This window comes from Accipiter gentilis, chromosome 6, assembly GCF_929443795.1.
Source record: "Accipiter gentilis chromosome 6, bAccGen1.1, whole genome shotgun sequence".
Lineage (NCBI taxonomy): Eukaryota > Metazoa > Chordata > Aves > Accipitriformes > Accipitridae > Astur > Astur gentilis.
The window spans coordinates 1634443-1654513 of record NC_064885.1 but is presented as its reverse complement, the minus strand read 5'-3'; the positions used below and the strand labels follow the sequence as shown (position 1 = coordinate 1654513).

Here is a 20071-nt window from a genome sequence, read left to right as displayed (position 1 = left end):
TTGAATTGGCATTCAACAAATCATGGGTCTCGTTAAGCAGCAGATTCTTCTAGGAACAAATTTGAATTTACTAACAGTAGATACATGAGGTTCTTCATTACCGGTGTACCTATTGCTATGCTGATCAAATAATGAACTTGAAAGTAACATACAGATGGCTAAATGAATAGCAAATCAGGCAAGACTAACATTTATTACAAGCCATGACCTGAAAGGCATATATTAGCAATCATACATTTGAAAGCCAAGACTGAAAATCTTTTGGAAGGAATAAGACAGCCTGTGGCACAGCTTTGCTGATATTGCTATGGCCCAGTTTGGTGAAGTAGAACAGTACATTCTAAAAGCATTTTTAAAGCCTTTGCATAGGTCCCACATACAAACTTCTGACATATATCCCATATGTAGTACTTCCGAGCATGAGTCATAGCAGTGAAGTGTGAACTTCACATACCACAACACTCACTTATATTTTCGAGATTATACCCATAATTACAATTTTCATTTACAAAATACGTTCTCTCTTTACCCTAAAAATCCAGTTGTTTACCTTATTAAGAAGAGGCTGCAGCTTGGTGAGTGCTATAACTGTAGCTTCTATTAGAACTTGGCTATTGTAATTATCAGGGCCTTTCAAACAGCTCTCAAGTCCCTTTTTGTAGCAGGGGGGAAAAAAAGCGTAATTAAAAATACAACCACAATTAGATTTTGCTTTGTAAGAAGAAGATCAAAGCTCTAAACAATAACTGTTGCTCTCAATTAGTTTGCAAAGCTTGAGCTCATTTGATATCAATTCTCAAGGACTTTTACAAATGGAGATTTACACAAAAGTGACATATGTATTGCTGAAAGCAATTGCACAATGTGTATTAAAAAAGTAAGGGTGCAGAATAGGGTAAAAGAATTAGAGAATAGCTCTTCTACTTGCAGATGCTTTCCAATTAAAGTTCATGTCCATAAAACTCTAATAAAATGCTTAAAGAAGACATATTTAGTGCACTGTTTACTTGCTATGGAACGCAACCTTCTTTAGAAAATATGGAATGTCACTACCAAGTTAAGGCAGTCTGTTTCAAAGTTTTCTTATACAAATGTCCTGCTCTTTCTTTTATTTACTTATAACACATTAGAACTTCCTTTTTTAAAAGGAAGTTGTGAATCACGTGCATGCAGCTAAATGCTGTAACAGAAATATTCTCATTTAAATACTGACTTCTGGATCAATCTCAGTGTCTCAAATTTTAAACTCAATATTGAAAACTACTGTTACTCTAGAAGTTGCAGCAGTGATGAGACTTATTGCCACCAAATTGATTTAAAATAAAAAGCTTGGTCTACAAAAAGTGTATTTCCAATCAGATAGTTCTATACAAGAATATGCTTGAAAAAATATTTATCCTCAAATTACACCGAGTTCTATATTTGATGGGAAGAGAAAGCTAAAAATAGCTAAAATAGCTATTTTAAGAGTCACAAAGGAAAACAGACATAGACCCATGTACCTTGCTAAGAATTCGGATTATTTGTTTTATTTGTCCATGAGACACACGTTTACTTATACAGCCAAAGACAACAAGTGCTCTTGGCTGCAGGGATGGGTTATACTGGAATGCAAACCTGTGAAGAAAGAGTACACTATATTAAACAAATACACAACAAACAGGCTGTATAACAAAAAGCTGAGGATTCTAAGTGTACTACACAGGCAGGCAGGGGTTATATTTTGAGATCTATGACATACTTTTGAGCTAGTTCAGTCCACTGGTCCAGCCACTTGCACGTTGGAATATCCCTCATACAAGCCTAAAAAGAATTATATTGTTTGAATACATGTAACACTAAGAAAAAGTATTTTTAAAATTCAGAATATGCAGTTAGTTTAGTTCTCAGAAATCGGTTACTTAACTAATTATTACCACATCATGGGAGGTACATCTTACTACACTGCTTGCCTGTAGAAATTGTAAACAGTGCCATTTTCTCTTATGGATAATTTCTTTTGTTTTGAACCACATACCTCCATGATCTCCAACAAAGCTTCAGTAACAGTTTCCAACGAAGTCAGTGCAAAAGTCTCCCTTTCATAGGAACCAGGTGAAAACGACCTGTCTCGATAGCTGGATCGGAATGCTATGACTGCGGCCGATTTCACTTTGCTGATTCCAAACAGCAAATAAAATTTGGGCAGAGAGAATTCAGTCAAGCTCAGCCTTAAAACTTGCTTGGTCTCCTCTGTTGAATAAATTTTTACATATTAGACTTAAACCACTGAAATTCAATCCATATTTTAAACACCCTGAGGCTCACCCTCCCAGGAATACAAAAGTAGATAATCATCCTATATGTCACTTTGCACATTCTAATATGGTTTTCTTTGCTATTTCTCCCGGAGTATACCACAACAACTGTGGTCTGTTGCACAGACTGTTGAAATCAGCCACCAGGAAGATGCATTCTAAAAACAGGTAGAAAGAAACTTTAAAGATGTGGTTCTGTGAGACTTCTCCTCACATTGATTGAGCAAATGGAAACCTGGAGAGTTCCTGCTCTGAAATACCAACAGTACTGTAAGTTCACACTGCAATCAAATTCTGCTTTTGGCTCTGGCACTAAAATGAAGTAAGCCACTTAAACCAGAAGAAAATAACAGCCCTGCTCCTAGCACTGAATATTTTTACATTTCTGAACTTTCAGTTCATTTCACTGTACTTCAAATTCGTTGTTTAAACAGAAAGGCTTGCCCTTCTATCTGTGCATCAAAGCAAAGCTTTTCTTTATACATATATACGTGTGTGTGTATTCACACACTCACTCTGTCGATATATATAGATATAGAATGAGCTTTCGGATACTTAAAAAAAGACAAGATTACATAACATTTTCATTTTTTTTCTGCACAAAACCTAGACTGGTTTTATACTGTACTTCTGTGGTAAGAAGTGACAGCTACATATTTGCTAATACCAATTATTTTAGGACTGCTAAGATATAGCAGTATGCAAAATACCTGTTTTAGCAGTATAGTTTCACAATCCCCTTATGCAATTGATATTTTTGTTACCACATTATGCAACCATTCAAAAGATGCACATCAGTCAGTTTTAGCACAGACGTGTTTTCTCCTTTTTCTGCGTTACAGGAACTTACTGGTACTTTCTTCCCTTTTTTAAAAATCCGTTATACAAACAATTTACATTATGCACCTGCTCTAAACCAGATAGTAATTTTTTAATTCCATACTAATCTGTTGTAGGTCATATCCTCATTCTGATTTGTATGCAAGCTGAATTACAACACAGTATTTTCAAACTCTCAGAATAATTTAGAGAGAGAAAGACAACTCAAATATTTCTTAAACAAACTAAGGAACGATCAGCTTAATTGAAAATCTGTAAAAAACTTACCACTAAAGTGAAGCTGTGAACAAGTGCAAAGAGAGTGAATGATGTTGATAACGAGACCATGAGTGGAAGCTCTGAGAGAAAGGGGACCAGTGGCCACCAATAAAGTAACTACATGGAAGAGGTAGGGGAGATGTGCTGCCACATCCAGAGAATTGTTAAAGGAGAGCATCAGCATGTAACGTGCTAGAATAGCAATATCATCCCACATCAGGTGCTGTTCCAGTGTAGGAGTTGGAGACAGACAAGTCTTGTCAATTATTTTACACATCCTTCCAATCACCTGAAAAGAGAGCAACCATTTTGTTTTACTCAAACAAAGAGCACAACTCAAAATTTCAGTAAAAACCATTACAGTTTAACACTGGAATTATTCTATTGCTTGGAACCTATTTTATCATGGGTTTTGCATTATTGCCTGTACTGAGTTACCAGAAAGCACTTCAGTGTCACATTATTATATAAGCTGAAATTATTATATAAAAGGATATCAAGGCAAAGAGGGAACTCACTTTGCTTGAAACCAATTTTACATTTCCAGAAGCAAGCGCTACAGCTGTGTCTGCCATAACCTCAGCTTTTATGGATCCTAAGCCCCCTGTGGCGCTAGTTTTGATGAAACTGTCCAGCACTACATCAAGGAGATCTGTAATCTGTTAGAGCAAAAAAAAACCTTTTTATCAGTCAGATTAACTTTATTTTCCACAGTAAACCACCTTTTAAATCAGCAATCATTCATTTATTTAGTTGAAGATTCAAAACTACCATAAATTAAAGCATCAGTTTTAGTGATTTGTTACCCTTTTGGAAAAAAGCGTAATGTAAATTTTAGAAGTGTAAAGCTGAATTCCATCAGGTTTTACTCCAGATCAAAGTGTTTCAGAACTGTGGAGAAACTATAATTTAGTTTGTATTATTTTTATTTTATTTTCCATTTTAAAGTATAACTATTCCTAAAATGCTGAACCTAATAAGAAGAAGCTGCATTTGAAGTGGAGGAAAAAACATACTTCCAAGAAGATAAGCAAGATCTCATCTGTCAAAGATTTTGTTTAGAGCACTAGCCATGCGTGAATATGGCTACAAGTAAAACAAGTTTCTTTTCATGTTAAAAAAAACCCAAACCAAACCAAAACAAAAAAAACAGGCATTTAATATACGCAGGTAAGGATCAAATCTGTCCAAGTGCACAGACAACTTCAAATGTAACATGCAGGCTAAGATTCATGCTATTTCAGTGACGGTTCAAATTCAGCTCTCATTATATTATAAAAATCGGTTGCAATTCTGGGTCAACTAAGTCAATGATAAAATTTCCACCAGCTGCAGTGGAATATTTAATCTTTTGTGTTCTCCATATTTACCTGTTAACAGACTTTCATACTGGACATAACTGTCATATTGCTCCCACTGCATTTTAAACTTTCAAAATACATTGGGTCTTGTTTTGGCGTTTTTCTTTGCCAATTGTACCAAGCAAGAAAATGGACTCATGCATCTGTTTGACAGTTCTCCCACATTCTCCAAGAGTAGCTTTGTGATGCTGGGCTGCATCAGTTTGGATGACAGTTAAAAAAATAAAAATAGCATGACCACGAGGAAGTTGATACAAAGCTTGTGAGCAAGCCTGGTCATGGCAAGTAAAGCTAGTCTCATTTGTCTAGATGCCTCCTTCATGAATGGCATATATGACATCAGCTTTATTTTTTTCATTTTCTTTATTTTGCAGGGAGGATGAGGACAGAATTTGGCTAAGTGTTAAGCTAATGATCAACAGGAGGATTGATATTCTATTAATTGTAATCAAAACACATCTGTTTCATAAGTGCAAACAGAAAAAGAAAGAAAAAACCCCAAACACTTCTTTGAATGCCATGTGCCTAATATAGCTCTGAATGTTAGTACTTTGTTCTTTCCATTCAGTACCCACACGTTCAGGGGTCTTGATGAAACAATTACTACTAATACCAAAGACTTAATTCTCAATTCTCAGTGAGGGCCAGGAACGCATTCCTAGAAGCCAGAGTTCATTAATGATTTTATGAAGTAATTTATAGAAAGAAAACTTCAGAAGAACTTGCACGCTACTCTCCACACAGTTAATATACTTAGGTCATGTCAAGATGAATTTTATTTTTCTGCAGTAACATTTAAGTGGTTAAAAACTCTATAATCTGCTTATAAACGAATTGCAATAAATTATGCAGAATTTGTACCTGTCCAAGACTTCCCCATATCTTAGCTTGAATGGAAGGATACATCTGTTTTTCATTTATTGTCATTGTTATAAGCTTATCAAGAATAGCAGTGACTCGCTGGCGCTTAGCATCATCATTGTGTTTACAGAATCGGACCAGATTGGACAGCCAGGGAGTCATATACTCCAGACAAAGATGTTTCAGTTCAATACCTGAAATAAAAATTCACCTTGTAACACAGAATCAGCACTGGTCTCTATTGATGAGTAAGTCATTATTTGTGAGCACTTTTCCTTTCAATTTTATTGTCTAAAATAATTACTATGAGAGCTGAGCAAATAATACTGGGCAAACAGACAAGCTTCAAAAAGAAACGTACTCTAATAATGACATCCAAGAAACATCTGTAGGAATCTGGTAAGGAGATGTTGACATTTTAATATCTTATTAAAAGATGCTACAAAGATGTGTACATTCAGTATTAGGTGAGACTACTTCTTAATTTTGAGAATGTATTCTAAACAGCTTCCAACAGTAAAGTCAAAGCTGTGTTATGCCTGGAAAAAAAGGATGACAAAAGTAGCGCAACAGAACCAGATGTACAATTGAGAGAGAGAAACAGTCTGAAAAGATTAATTTTGATATGACTAAAGAACTCTAACTCTTCGTGCATGTATACTCTAGAGGTTAAACCTTCACTATCATGGACCCCAAATTTTTATTTTTGTTCTGCAATCTCTCTACTTCTGGTGAATTAGTAACAGCCTGATAGAGATCTATCTAAAATACTCACTGTACAAAACTATCAACAGTGATATGAAACAAATAATTTGTACTGTGATCTCTCTGAATGAACTTAATCCTCTAAACGAATGAAATGTCTAGTGAAACTTGTTTTAACATTTATTTCAAAGTTTAAAAGGCAGTTAATTTTTTTTTTTTTTAAATCTACTTCATGAGAAAGGAAAGGGCACATTCAAATGTGAAAAGTAATGTTTTTGTTCCAACAAATGCCATTCCAGTTTGTGAAACTGCCTGGCTTCAGAGTATTACATAAATGAATAATCTTGAAAACAGCTAAAACAGCTCTAAGAAGCATTTGCAATTTAAACTTACTGTGACTCAGTAACATGAGGAAGCTTAATTGACTTAGCTAGACAGCTACCAACGTAAATCTTCTCAAATTCATGGTTAGCATTAAGGAATACTAGTGTTACTTACTAGATTTGCTAAATCCAGAAATACACTCTTCCAAGAACTCTAAGGTAAGGTGTGGCTCGTTAGCTGCAAGAGTCTTACTAATAGATACAATAAATAGCGTGTTGTTGGCAGGAATACACAGACCTGAAGTTTCCAGTAACTGGCCCTCAATCTTTAAATTAAAGGTACAGGTTAAGGCACATAGAAGATTATAGGCAGCAGACCTGTAACAAAGCAAGCAACATAACTTGTAATAGTTTTCTTGTACATTTTAAAATACAGGCATAACAGCAAGGCATCACAGTGGTAGTACTGATGTTTTAAAAATCAAATCAATACTGCTATATAAGAGATTACATTTAAAACCTGAACTTTTTCCCTGCACCAGTTAAGATTCAGAGACAAAAACATTTGCCTTGGAGAAATGAAAGAAATTACTCCTCTACTTGCTTTAAACAATTTCTGATGAGGTTAAAGAGTATGCTTGAAGGACTTTGTACTGGACTTCTCAGAACAGCTTTCAGTTCCAGGAAATTCTAAATATTTCCACGTGCACCTGAGCTGCCAAGGGCCCCAGAGGCTGCCACTGAGCCAGCACCCAGTCTGAGGTAGTTCTTTCTGACAAGATTCAAGACCCCGCTCTAAGAGGTACAGCTCCCACATTGTTAAACAAGAAGTTCAACAGGATGAAAATCAAACGTACCTAATAAACATGTATTGAAAAACAGAAGTATTTCTCCTTATAAAGAGAAATTAAGCTTCTTGCATGCCTTCAGTTACTCTGACAGTACATGCCTTTCTTCGCCTACAGAAAACTCAATCTTACTTTATATTAACAAGCACATTTTATGGAGCTGTGGTGAAAGAAAAATTGTTTTGTTCAAGAGACATTTGCTAGCACTAAGAAAACCTTGGAAAGAATTCACATTTTTTTATCAAAGTTGATACTAATTTAAAAGATCTGTACCGCAAACTGGGGTCCGAGCTTCCCAGGTTGAGCAGCGCTATGTTCAGTAGTGTTCCAGGGACATCCTTAGGACGAATTTTAGTGTGCTGAGGGATGGAGTCTGGTTGTGACAGCTCCCACCGTGTCCTTATGTGAATGATGGACCTAACAATGGCTTCACACTCCTGATGCATGAAGGTGAGTGGTGTGCCTTGGTTGGCAATAGTTAAGGTAAACTGGTTCTCATCAACAAGACATATTTCCTCAATTTCAGAGGCATAGTATATATCATTTAAAAACACTGTTTGTCCCAGGACTCTTGTTCGTTCTGCTGATGTCACCTGCACAGCTGTTGACCCAACCTTCAAAAGAGAATAGAAAAATGGTTCAGCACCTGTTGTTAAAAATACAAAGAGAGAGAAAAGTCTAACACTTCAGATCTTACAAAGATAAACGTATGAAATTTTATGCTGCCTAAAGAGGCATACTAATAAGTTGTGTTTTCTCCTCAAGACAGGAGAGGAAAATTAAAAGACAGTAAAATCACATTCAAATCCTTATAAAAATGTAACAATTCACTAGGAACAGCATTAAAAGGACTTACTTTAATGGAAACTTTGGTGTCTTTATGAGCCAGTTTGAGAGCATTGTGAAACACTTTCAAGTCCTCTTCCAAAGCCAAGGTAGCTGCTGGGAGTTTCTGCTGGTCGTGTTCAATGTGCTCTGCCAGTTTCCCTGGAGAGTCTATGAAAATAAGCCTTTTGCTTCCTTTCAAACCTGTCAAGAGCCTTTCATGGTATTTGGTGTATTCTCTGACCCAAGAGTTACAGTTATAAATAAAAACTGCTGAGACATTTTCATAAGCAAAGCCTGGAAAAACTACAAACCATTTAGAAAGAAAGTCTGTTTTAAAGCGGTTACTGGGGCCAGCATGTGTGAGGTCCACTACAATTTCATATGGCTTTGCATAGTATGGCTTCAGAGTTAGCAGTACATGGTATATCAATAAATCTCCGTTGATCTGACCAGTCTTGAATCTGTAAGAAAACAAGAGAGGTGTTGTTGGGTTTGCATTTTAGATCCAGTTACAAGCATTTGAGTGGTGTATTACACATACTATTACTACACTAAACCAGACCGATCTTTCATACAGTTCTAAAAATACCATTGATCCAAAGTAATGACACTGGACTGGCAGCTACAGCCTAAAGGCATCTATTACTATTCTGTCATAGCTCACACTCCAGCCAAGTTTAGTGCCCAAGATGAAGAAGCTTGACTTGGGATTTAACTCAACTTCATTTTCAAGTGCCACACAACCTACCACAGCCAAGCAACCACCAGACAGGCAGGTTTACCCAACTACAAGAAAAAATAAAATCCATGCTGGAGAGCAACAGTGCATCAACTGGATCAAAACTGGATTACATGAAAAGAGGTCAGAGTTTGTTTAAAATTAAAAGCCCCTCAAACTAACTTTTAACCTCTTAGAGATACAAATTATAGCTATTTTTATATGTGGAAAAATACATTTATTTCAGAAGTCTTAATTAAGACTAATTAAGCATCCACATACCAACTTTCTGAGGATCTCAAATACATTTCATTTGCTATATTCTGCAGTGCACTCTAATGCCTGGTTGAGTGTTTCTAAGGATGGTCAGTCCTCCAAGTAGTACAGAGGATTTGCCTACAAAATAACTCTTCCCAAAAAAACATTCAGATAATATGTAAATATTAGAAACCTTTTGTTCTCTTCAACAATTCTCTGAATTTTATGAGACTGGACAGCACATCTGCTCAAACCAAGTCTCCAGAGCTAGCGCAGCAGACAAAATTCTACTAGGAAGAATTAATTAAAAATCAAACTCACCAGTAGCTCATGAACGTCTAAGGTACTTTTAAATGCCTGTCACTGTTTCAAGCTAGCATTAACTCTTTCAAGGCAAACCAACAGGCTACGGAAAGAGCTAATAAATATTGTAAGCACGTATGTAGTTTTAAGTGTATTGGGACACTGTTCTTGATAACATCTGAGGTAAACCACCTGAGCATAGGATAACTGAGGAGATCAATTTCATGAGCGTAGAATATTTGTCTGCTGAGGATACTTTTTTCCCCTCATGTTACTTCCTGTTGTTCTGAGAGCTAATTTGGGCAAGTCGGTGTTTTTCCCCCTCTAACATGTCATGGTATAGTTGTTACAAAAAGGAAGTGTGTCATCTCTGTGGTTTTAGTTCTCCACTTAGAGTAAACGACATATAATTTCAGTTACAGATTTGCTTAAAAAATACCAGCATTGTCTAAATCTACTTGCTTTACATTATTGGTCATTTGCACCCTAACAGCAAATATATGCACAAAGAAATCTTAGTGTTAAAGGACCAAATATCTGAAACACCAATTTTCTTTTGACTACATCTCGGCAAGGTAAGTACACATTTTCCTTCTCCTGTTTTAAGTTCCACTTCAAAGTTTCTTAGATTTTCCAGAAAACTATATGCAAAAGTATTTTTAAAGAAGTTCAAATAACTCAAAAATAGTAACAGTCTGTACAAATATTATCTCCACCTGAATTAAGGAAGCTGATATAACTGTAATTTTAGTAATGTTAAAGGTTATTCACAATCAGACTCCAAAGAATTAACAGTGACAGTTGCTACTCATCTCTGTTGTTGCTCTTAAATGATCAGTTCCTTTCCTCTCATGATTTTAAGTGAAGCCCTTAACAACATCAGTTTGTTTATTTTTAAGAAAAGCACATCTGGTCTAGGACGCTACAATTAACACTGGACTTACTGTAGTCTTGGAGGGAGTCGGCAGAAAGAGAGTTGCAACTCTCCGACAGCAGTGTTAAATGTTGGAGTATATCTGTACTGGCAAACGCATCTCAGTTTTGCATGTCATGCAGAAACTTTATGTGAAATGTTTTGTTTCCAAAAAAAAAGGCTTTGCTGTTTTTGCTTTTCTTTCTTTTTAAAGTAAGCTACAAGGCATCTTCCAGGCAACCTTTACCATATAAAGATAAAAATTCTACCTGAGCTGTAGTTGATTACTAAGGTGGTTTCTAATTCAAACTTAACAACAAAGATTCATCTCAGAATGGAGTCCAATTTTATGTTATGGGTAAACTGCAAAGCAAAAAAGGTACATTTATCTTTTGCTGCTCCTTTGTCATGTAAGGAGAGACACCCAGAGTTTGTTCCCTGGTTACATACCAGGCATATCTCTTCTTTCATTTTCCTGGAGGACTTCAGCAGTTCAACACACTGCCATTTGGGTTTTGCAAAATAGGTGAGTTCACCCCTCTGATTTTTGGGGGTGAATATATTAAGTTCTTTGGTAGGCATGCTAACTTTTGACTATGATAAAAATAAACATTGTCTGGAATATTTCAAAATTACCTAGCCTTACAAACATACAGATATGCTTCATTACTTTTAAAGTAATAGCTTCAAGAACAAACGTATTTATAAAATATAGCACTGTTACTTTTGGTCATTCTCTACAGTATTTATATTTGAACCAAACATGGTTCTGTGTAACATTCAAAGGAAACATTTTGTTCTGCTGATAGAGACAGGTGAAAGTGAGACATTGGATGGGATAATAAGCCTTAAAACTCTGAACATGTCTGACACGCAAACTGGACAAAGTAGCAGCAGTGAAGTGGTTCACTGCTTGTCTAATTTGTCACTATTATTTTGAGGTTATTATCTTAGTATCAGACTAACCTAAAGATCAGTTTCCTGTCTGCCAGACAAATTCAACAGGTACAAATTTGAATACTAGAAAAAATGTGAAAAAGAACATACTAATGGTAATATCATTTGCATAATTAACTCAAGCATTTTCAAGAAAATGTCACAATCTGTAGCATGTTTATGAGAAAAATTTGAGAACTACATTTGTGATAAATAGCCTGTTGTATAATAAAGCAGAAAAATTAGAGAACAAATATTTTCCTAGGCATTTATGAAATACTCCAGACAGCTGTGCTAAGAAACATAAACAATTAAAATAAGTTACTGATGTCACTTACAGGAACATTTTAGATTAAAGTTTTTCACTCAATCATCTTTACAGGCACGGTTACATTTCCCACATTCTGGGGAATACAGGCGAGTAAGAAGCAGTAATCTGTAAACTTTACATAGGTTTCTCCTTTCACTGTGTAAAAGCAGAATTGATGAACTTAAAAGGTGTAATATGGCCAGCTTTAAAGAAGAGGAACTACCACAGAGTCTGCCTCTACATCACCGAGTAGTTCGTAGGAAACACCTTCCTTTCTGCTCTATATTCTTTTTTAATCTTCATATATTTTCTATAAACCTCAAACTGTCAGAAATTTGGGACAACCTATTCTTTCAGAATACCAACTGCTTGAACTCGTCCTCCTATATCCACTAAAAATGGGGTCAAGTCACTTTTTTTTTTTTTTCATCAGAAAGGCTGCTGTCTACTATTCCCCGAGAAGTCTGATTCAAATGTCTAAGAGCTAGCATTTACTAAACTAATACCATAATTTGTATTTTTGTAGGTGACCAAATAGGAAGATGAAGACAAAGAGACATAGTAAGCTACACTTTGCCTTCCCTGTCACAATAATCTTTTCTTTGTGTCTGCAAGCAAGTGCAAACCATACTGATTATCCTAGGGCTGTAAATGAAACCTGGAATCCTATCAGCCAAAACCTAAGCAGGAGCCAGAATATAATGGAAGCCAATACAAATTCTCCTCTGAGCACCAATTTCAGCAGCAAAATGACTACTTCCGAAATGCAGACAAGTACCCTGCAATCCTTATCCTCCACAATGGCCCGAAATCCAACATCTTCCCCTGCCAGAAGTGCTGTTTCTGCCACTGCAGGACCTAGGAATACCAGCAAAACCAAAAGTACAATGACAAAAGAAACATGTGAATACAATAAGTCTCTCATACTGATTTGCTTCATTATAATAGCAGTACTTGTGCTTATCTGCACCTTCTTATTTCTGTCAACAGTCGTAATAGCAAACAAAATGTCCTATCTCAAAAAAACTCAGCAAGGAAAACGTAGGCCCAGGAGCAATGGTGATATTCTGGCGACTAACAGTTTATGGCCAACTGCAGCAGGAACATGGCAGAGGATGCCTAAGGAGACAACTGGAACTGACTCAATAATGCAAGACTTAATATCAGGGAGAGATGCTGCAATCCAAAGGAAAACCAAAGATGAAACTACTGAGAAACTCACTAAGGAAATAGATAACAAACAGGAAAACAAAGAACCAAAGTCACACAAACCCATTTTAACCAATTTTGTAGTTGAGATTTAATTCATACTCAGGTAAAAACTCATCTGTTACCTTTATGTCATTAATATAAGGCAAAAACTTAGCTTTCAAGTAACAACAAGAATTCTAACACAGGAAAACTAAATTCAGATCTTAAGGTTTTTCCTTTTATGATAGTAGGAATGCTATAGCAACTTGTAGATTTGGAAGGGAGTAAGGTTGTATTAAACAGCTTTCTATAGTGTCAAGACTGGTTTTACTCCTTTGACCAGAAATCATGGTGACGGGCTGAATGGGATAAAACAAAAGGACAGAAGTCTGCCCACTCCCAAAGATCATTAGGGGGAAAAAAAGGAAAGGACTAGTCTAGTCTAGTCCTAGTCTAGTTTAGTCCACTAGTCTAATAAATATACCATGCCATAAGGTGCTACACAGGTATAACGAAGTTGCTTTTTTAAGAAAACCATAATTCAGTCACAACTTTGATGCAATTACTGAATCAGGAACTAGTCCCTCTCAAAATGCCCTTTCAGCTTTTTCCATCAAGAACTTCTTACAGCAGCTTAATTGCTTTTGAACCAGATAGATATTTGAATCATATTTATTATGTTTCAACTTTGTGTATGAATATATGAAGTTTGTATTATATGTTAGAATATGAAAACTGTTTCAATTTGTTACCTCCAATAAACTAGCAACATCAATTTTCAAATAACTTGATTTCTGTGATACTATTTCTCCAACTCAAAATATTACAAAAAATATTACACAAGGCATTTTGGAATATTATATTCCTACAACATTTGCTGAAGGTCAGTAAAGGTCTTCTCCGATGGCTAGCTGTGATTTCTTGCATCATGGAAACACACTCCACTTTGTCCTAATACAACCAATTAGAACATACCAGAAATTTCTTCCAAACCACCAAAACTTTTAGCTTCTTTATTCTCATATAGACCTGATTTTCCCATATTTCTGAGGAGATGTCTGTGTCTGGTCTCACTACAGCAGAGCTTTGTTATTTTAAGGAAACACGAGAAGCTTTTCACAGGCTACTTCTTGGGTGGAAGATGATCTGTTGCACCATGGTTACAAGTGCTCAAACTGCATAATGACAAAACTCTAAACAGCCTGTGCGTCTGTAATAAACATTTTTGACACAAGAGATGGTTGTATGAGTTTGAAAGAACCAGGACATGACCAAATCCCCAATTCATATTCCATTACATCACCCATAAACTTAGCTGAAAGGGCAAGTAAAGAAGCAACAGAGAAGCAAGAAGACAGTATCATGGAAGCCAAGAGCTAAAATAATGCAACTGCCCATATCAAAGGTGGTTTGTGTAGTAAGGAAGATAAAGTTGGAAAGAGTCTGCAAGCTTAGCCCAGAACTGGGAGTCATTACTAAAAAAAGAAAATACAGGGCAAATTCCAATGAATCTGCCATAAACCACATACTCAGACCGTAGCACTCAAAGGGATGAGGCACAACACACAAGTAGAATGGGAGGACAAGGGATTATGTCAGGCATTTCTAAAACATGAGGAGAAAGGCGAGAAGAGTAAGGGCAAACTGTGACAGACCAGTGATGACAACCTAGTACTTAGGAGATGAACTGAGAACATCTGACACTGGTGATAGAGAGCTGAAGGGCAGGCTTGGGGGATGCTGCTCTGCAGTCACCAGAGAGCTGAAGGGCAGGCTTGGGGGATGCTGCTCTGCGGTCACCTCTTCCATCCCCAAAATGACCACAAGCACAGGAGGCAACAGCAGAGGCTGTGCAAGTACTAAAAAAAGAATCTGAGGCGGCAAATGTGAGAATCTAACCTGGTATAAAACTGCTCACAGCTAGGAAGGTAACAGAACTTTAACAGGAGAATGAATCTCTAAGAGCTAGCCACTCTGCATACAGGACCATAGTAAATTGTTAGCAGGCAGCAGATTAAAGGGGTAAACCAGCAGTGTCATGAAAAAAGCAAGCAAAAAAGGAAAGAACCAGGACTGTATCAGTGGAAGGAAGGAAAAACAGGAAGGATAAAGAACTGCCAGTGAGGTGGGAACTGTGGCAAAAGATAGGTGGAGACTATGAGGGTTGAAAAGAATGGGGATGAGATAAAGGAATCAGACAAGAAATTAGGAGTTATAGTGTGAGTATGGGACCAGGATTTGTGTTTGCTGCAGGAGCAGGGAGAGTCTGAAAAAGAAAACTCACGCAATCAGAACAGAGGCACAACAGGAAAAGCAGGAGGAGACGAAAAGCTGCAGAAGGATCTGGCAGTAGCTACTTGGCACGCTGGCAGAACACACTAGCAAAATGCCGTGAGGACATGTTTGTGCATGTTTCTTTTTGCCAGGCAGCCTTTCTAGGCAAAAATGCTCAAGGAGGCAAAAGAAAGTAGTTTGGGTTACACTAAACGGTATGGACAAAGACAGACAGTGGGAGAACAGCTGCTCGGAGAGCACAGCCCTCCATTAATGATGGTAGCAGGTACCAAAGTCATCCAGACAGAATAACAACGTGGGAGGGGCAGGAGAAGGGTGAAATCTGTAGTTATCTGCCTTTTAATGCAACTGCACAAATGAAGATGCGTAAGCAAGCCAGCATCCTGTGATCAGATAGCTTTCTATGACTCACTGTAATGAGCCTAAGGTTGATTTTCCACTAATAGTCATGACAGTGCACCAAACCCACCACTGAAATTAAATCAGTAAGATCCAAATCCAATCCAAACTTGCCTAATTTTTGACTCGCACAGAAGTAACTGAAACTGTTTTCAACAAAGACAGGCAAACAAGTATTTATGAATTTCTACATAATAGGCACATACTGGGCAAAAGCCACAAAATTTGAGTTCTATAAAAACGGCAGAGCTGAAAAGTTTGCTCATAAAGCATGCACACTCCGAGATAGGGCTCTTAGTAATCTCCCCACTCTTGACACTTCCTGCAGCAAGTGTTGGTAAACTTCCTCCTCAGCTGCAGAAACCTACTTCAACATGAAATGAGCCATTTTAAGCCGCTTGACTTTCAGCACACGGTCTGTCTTCCTAAGGCTTCAAACAAAAAAGTAAGACGATGCTTGCCCCATAGAAGATAAATGTGCAGGTAAGAATCAACTTCAAAATAGAAGAGCTTAATATTTGTATTATTTGGTTTGAAATGGAACTGCACTGTGTACAGCACTGTGTATGTCCTGATTTCAGGAGGTATTCAGAGCTCTTGTGGAATGTCTGCATCTTAAAAGTATTAGGGTTTCAAACACATGTTGTTTGATGTTGTTACTATGAACTATCATGAACTCTACATGTAAGTATTATTGAACTATATTTTGAGAAGAGCAGAATAAAAATTAAATTGAATAATTTTTAACTGTTATAAACCTTATAGAGTTCAGATCATAATGTTCTCAAGAAGCATTAATTTATTACTCGTGTTTAGAGCGTTGCATCTGAAATTTAGTTTTACATATTTGTAAACCCACGAAGATGTATGCACATTAATTTCCCAGAAACAGCTTCATATGACTAGCAGTACAGTAACTAATAAATGAGTTCAAATTGCATGAAAGTAACTTCAGATAAAAAAAACACTATGTAGTGGATGTATTTTATATCATTTATTTCATATGGAGACATTCAGAGACCTGAACTCTGAACAGTACAGGAAAAAAAAAAAAAAAAGGTATTTGTTTCATGCCAACAACTTAACATTAACACAATCTCCTGCATCACAAAAAGCGTTCCGCATGCCTGAATATATTTATAAAAACAGTTTAACATTAAAGTGCTGTTCCATTACAGCATCAGTATTTGGAAACTTCTTAAAAATTAATATGCTCTACCCTAACTGCTGAAGAGAGGCAAGAACAGGAAATAAAACTTTAAGAGAACTGTAAAGACCCTTTAAACTTAGGTCTCAGCTCATATCCATCAAAACAAGACAATTTTCTTCACCCGTGACAATCCTGTTGTTAATACTGCTCAAGTGTTTCATATTTTGTGCCAGGTCCATAACCATTTACATGATTGATATGTGTTATTTTGAAACACTGTTAGGGCTTCTCTGCTGATGCCTTTTTCTGATAAGGTGAAAAAAGGTAATAATCAAGACATTCCCTTCAGAAAAGTCACTTAATTAGAATGATCAATAATGTTGAAAATCTGCTTGCTGTTGTCAAGTCAGTGACAAACCTGCTTTGCAAATGGGAAAAGGCATGAAATTTTAAACATTGGGTCTAATATTATTTTCACTACTATAGTATTAACATAAAATTGTCTGGTGTCAGTAAAGCATAACAATACAACACACAATTTTCAAGTTAGTATGTTCCGTTTCATTCCTGCTATAGGAGAGGACATATTTAAAGGGGCTGCAGGAAAATGGCCAGCAACCAAGTAATACTGGTTCTCTTCTGTGGAGAAATCTGGAAATCACTTTCTACAGCAATACCTCAAAACATTTCCATGAATAAAAGAAACGCGTATACCAGTATCAGGAACCCAGTAGAAGACAAAGCTCCTCTACATCAGTTGCAAGCACCTGGACCCAGTTTACACAAATCTGGAAGAGCACTGACTGTTGCGACACCACCTCAGTTCCCTAAAGCACATGCAGAACCTAGTGATGGAAGCTGGATAGCAGCACTGATAATCGGTATCATTTTGGTTAGTATGATAATGGCTATTATTTTAATTCTTCTGTGGAAGTGCTGCAAGAAGCCAGTTCTAGTGGATTCAAATTGGGCAGGTCGTTCTCCATTTGCAGATGGAGACGTACCAGATGTCTTTATGGACTCTGACCAGACTACCAAACGTTCGTCAGTTTTATTTATGTTGCCTTGGAAATTGAAGCAAGACTCAAACTTACAGCAGGATCCCACTGCATCAGAGAAACCATCCCACTGCGCTACCAGGAGTGAAAACAGGCAATTGCCTCCACCAGCTGAAGCCTGCTCTGTAGCCGGTACTTCAGTTTCCAACACGGATGCATCTCCAGCTCCCACCTCAGCAGCAGCAAGCTGCGCACCCGACTCCGGTCCTCACCCAGCGGCATCACCCGAATGCCCCGACCTGCCACCTCCACCCGACTGGCTCAGGGAACCAAGGGAGGATCACAGTTCGGATCTCAGCCAGCACCAGGAGTTTCTGTCAGAAACAGAGGAAAAATTCCCCCCCCCCCCCCCAAGTTACATACTCAAGAGAGCCAGGAACCACTGCCCCAGCCAGAACACCCTTTGCAGACTGCCAAAGCTGATTTCCAGCATATTTCACATTTTTCTTAAATGAAGTATTCTTCAAATAAGTGAAAAAAAGGGGAAGCTGACCCAGGCAAGAACAGTGAGACCACAGCATGGGCATTTCCCCTGTGTTTCTTAACTTCAGCTTTCACAAAAGGCAACAACTTGCTTCTGCCTGAAGGAAATAATTACAAAATACAATACAGATTATGCCCACTAATTATTTGTAACTAGTGATTCCAGATTTTGGAGATTAAAGAAAACAGAGTATGCACACCTTTGTGTGCCAGTATATACATACATGTAACTACACGTAAACACTGAGCTTTCAAGAAACAGTACAGCTTGAGTGGGACTCAGAGCTTCTAAAAATTGTTTGTTCTACTAGGCTGTATAAGTGAATGCAATGAATTCAAGTTCATTTTAATAAAGCTTTCTAATTCGAAGATGTTTTGGTCACTTAAAGCACAACTGAATATTTGCTTAGATGCAAACCTCTGAATTCAAAACAAAGTCTAAAGGCCTCGACATGCATACATATCAACGTTAATTCGAAGACCCGTTTTCTGCATATGACTGGGCAACAACTTGGTAGCAATGGATTACAGGTACCTGAAACAAATCCTCCTAACAGCCATCAGTTGTTCTTTACTAATAGCAATGAGATTCCCTTTAGATGAAGTATTGCCAAAAAGTTCACTGGTATAAAACCTCCAGTGGCTTCACACTATTGTTTGGCAAAGCAGAGAACAGTGCGAGTAAACAGTTAATATAGTGGTCACTAAAAAGCTGAAACGGCTCCAAACACTTGAAGAACAAGTACAAAAAGGCTTTCTTTTACCTAGATACTTTGGATTTTTACGGATAAAACAGAAATAGTTTGCAGAACACCGAGGCAAATGATTAGCAGAATTAGTTGTGCGCATTCACTCACTACTTCCTCTGAAGCAGTATTTTCAAAATGCCCTCAATATTATTAATGTAAACTTTAAAAATGTATTTAATGTTGTGTGGGTGCCAGATTCCTTTTAACACAAGGTGTCTAAGTGTTTTACATGTTCCTTTCTGGGCTCTGAGTACAAGTGTCTAAAGAGTACTGTCCTGTCTAAAGAAAAAATGCATTTTGATGAGCTAACTTTTTAGTGGGAAGTAGGAGGGAGGTCTTAGAGGCAAATTAATTTATTTTTTTTTTAACCCATACTGAACGTTTAGATTTATAGGAAGAAGCTGCTAGATGCTGAAGCTAGCTTTCCATGACATGCCTGCAAAATGGCAAAGAGTTTGTAGTTTTGAGTTTGCCTGGGGAGAGAATGTATCCGTGGATGTTGCACAGAGCACGTGTTAGCACATATTATAAAAATAAACTTCAAAATCTTTAAATTACCACTAAAAATTAAAGTAATAAGTTATGCAAATGGAATTCTAGGCTGCTGTCTATACAATGGATGTAGGAAAAGATATTTACAATTTTTTCTTACTCTTTATATAAGCTATATGACTGTGTATGCCTTAAGAACAACATTCCAATTACGCAAAGATTTTTTTTAAGGCTTGTTGCGTTACACCATGTTAAAATTAACAGCATTATAAACTATATCCACTCTTACCATATTGTTTTGAGAAATTCAGATAAAGATTACCTATAGAAATCTGTAAAATCCTACAAGCTGAGCTATATTATACCTGACAATATAGTGATAGCCTGATCTGAGGAGTAGAAAACTGAGTATTTTAAAATGATGAAAAGATATTCTGGCAGCGTAGCTTAAAGAAGCTTAAGATAGGAAGCCTAAATTAACATTAACCTTTATTA

The 20071-nt window shown here is 36.9% G+C and overlaps 3 protein-coding genes across 8 annotated transcripts in view; 2 read left to right on the top strand and 1 right to left on the bottom strand.

Annotated features, from left to right (window-relative positions):
* The window catches only part of NF1 (neurofibromin 1), a 104515-nt gene that overhangs the window by 20919 nt on the left and 63525 nt on the right, over nucleotides 1-20071 (bottom strand). For 5 of the 6 annotated variants that reach the window (XR_007506396.1, XR_007506397.1, XM_049803348.1 and 2 more), the window contains 10 exons: nucleotides 8350-8782; nucleotides 7767-8107; nucleotides 6821-7023; nucleotides 5618-5811; nucleotides 3914-4054; nucleotides 3405-3684; nucleotides 2018-2232; nucleotides 1742-1803; nucleotides 1503-1617; nucleotides 551-652 (listed from right to left, as the gene is read on the bottom strand). Coding sequence is in view for 4 of the 6 variants with exons in the window: in XM_049803348.1 (XP_049659305.1) it covers nucleotides 551-652; nucleotides 1503-1617; nucleotides 1742-1803; nucleotides 2018-2232; nucleotides 3405-3684; nucleotides 3914-4054; nucleotides 5618-5811; nucleotides 6821-7023; nucleotides 7767-8107; nucleotides 8350-8782 (2086 nt within the window). In the remaining 2 variants the exon portion in view is untranslated. The remainder of the gene's footprint in view (nucleotides 1-550; nucleotides 653-1502; nucleotides 1618-1741; nucleotides 1804-2017; nucleotides 2233-3404; nucleotides 3685-3913; nucleotides 4055-5617; nucleotides 5812-6820; nucleotides 7024-7766; nucleotides 8108-8349; nucleotides 8783-20071) is intronic. The other variant, XM_049803343.1, reaches the window with a different exon arrangement.
* On the top strand, nucleotides 9988-13736 carry EVI2A (ecotropic viral integration site 2A). Its single transcript, XM_049803356.1, has 2 exons — nucleotides 9988-10175; nucleotides 12286-13736. The coding sequence occupies exon 2, from the start codon at nucleotides 12302-12304 to the stop codon at nucleotides 13061-13063; it is 762 nt and encodes a 253-aa protein (XP_049659313.1). The 5' UTR covers nucleotides 9988-10175; nucleotides 12286-12301; the 3' UTR covers nucleotides 13064-13736.
* EVI2B (ecotropic viral integration site 2B) lies at nucleotides 15989-18319 on the top strand. The gene is made up of 2 exons (XM_049803355.1): nucleotides 15989-16127; nucleotides 17371-18319. The coding sequence occupies exon 2, from the start codon at nucleotides 17402-17404 to the stop codon at nucleotides 18305-18307; it is 906 nt and encodes a 301-aa protein (XP_049659312.1). The 5' UTR covers nucleotides 15989-16127; nucleotides 17371-17401; the 3' UTR covers nucleotides 18308-18319.

Bases quoted from the DNA above. Each gene is read 5' to 3' on its own strand.
- EVI2A (XM_049803356.1), top strand. From the start codon at position 12,302: ATGAAGACAAAGAGACATAGTAAGCTACACTTTGCCTTCCCTGTCACA.
- EVI2B (XM_049803355.1), top strand. From the start codon at position 17,402: ATGGCCAGCAACCAAGTAATACTGGTTCTCTTCTGTGGAGAAATCTGG.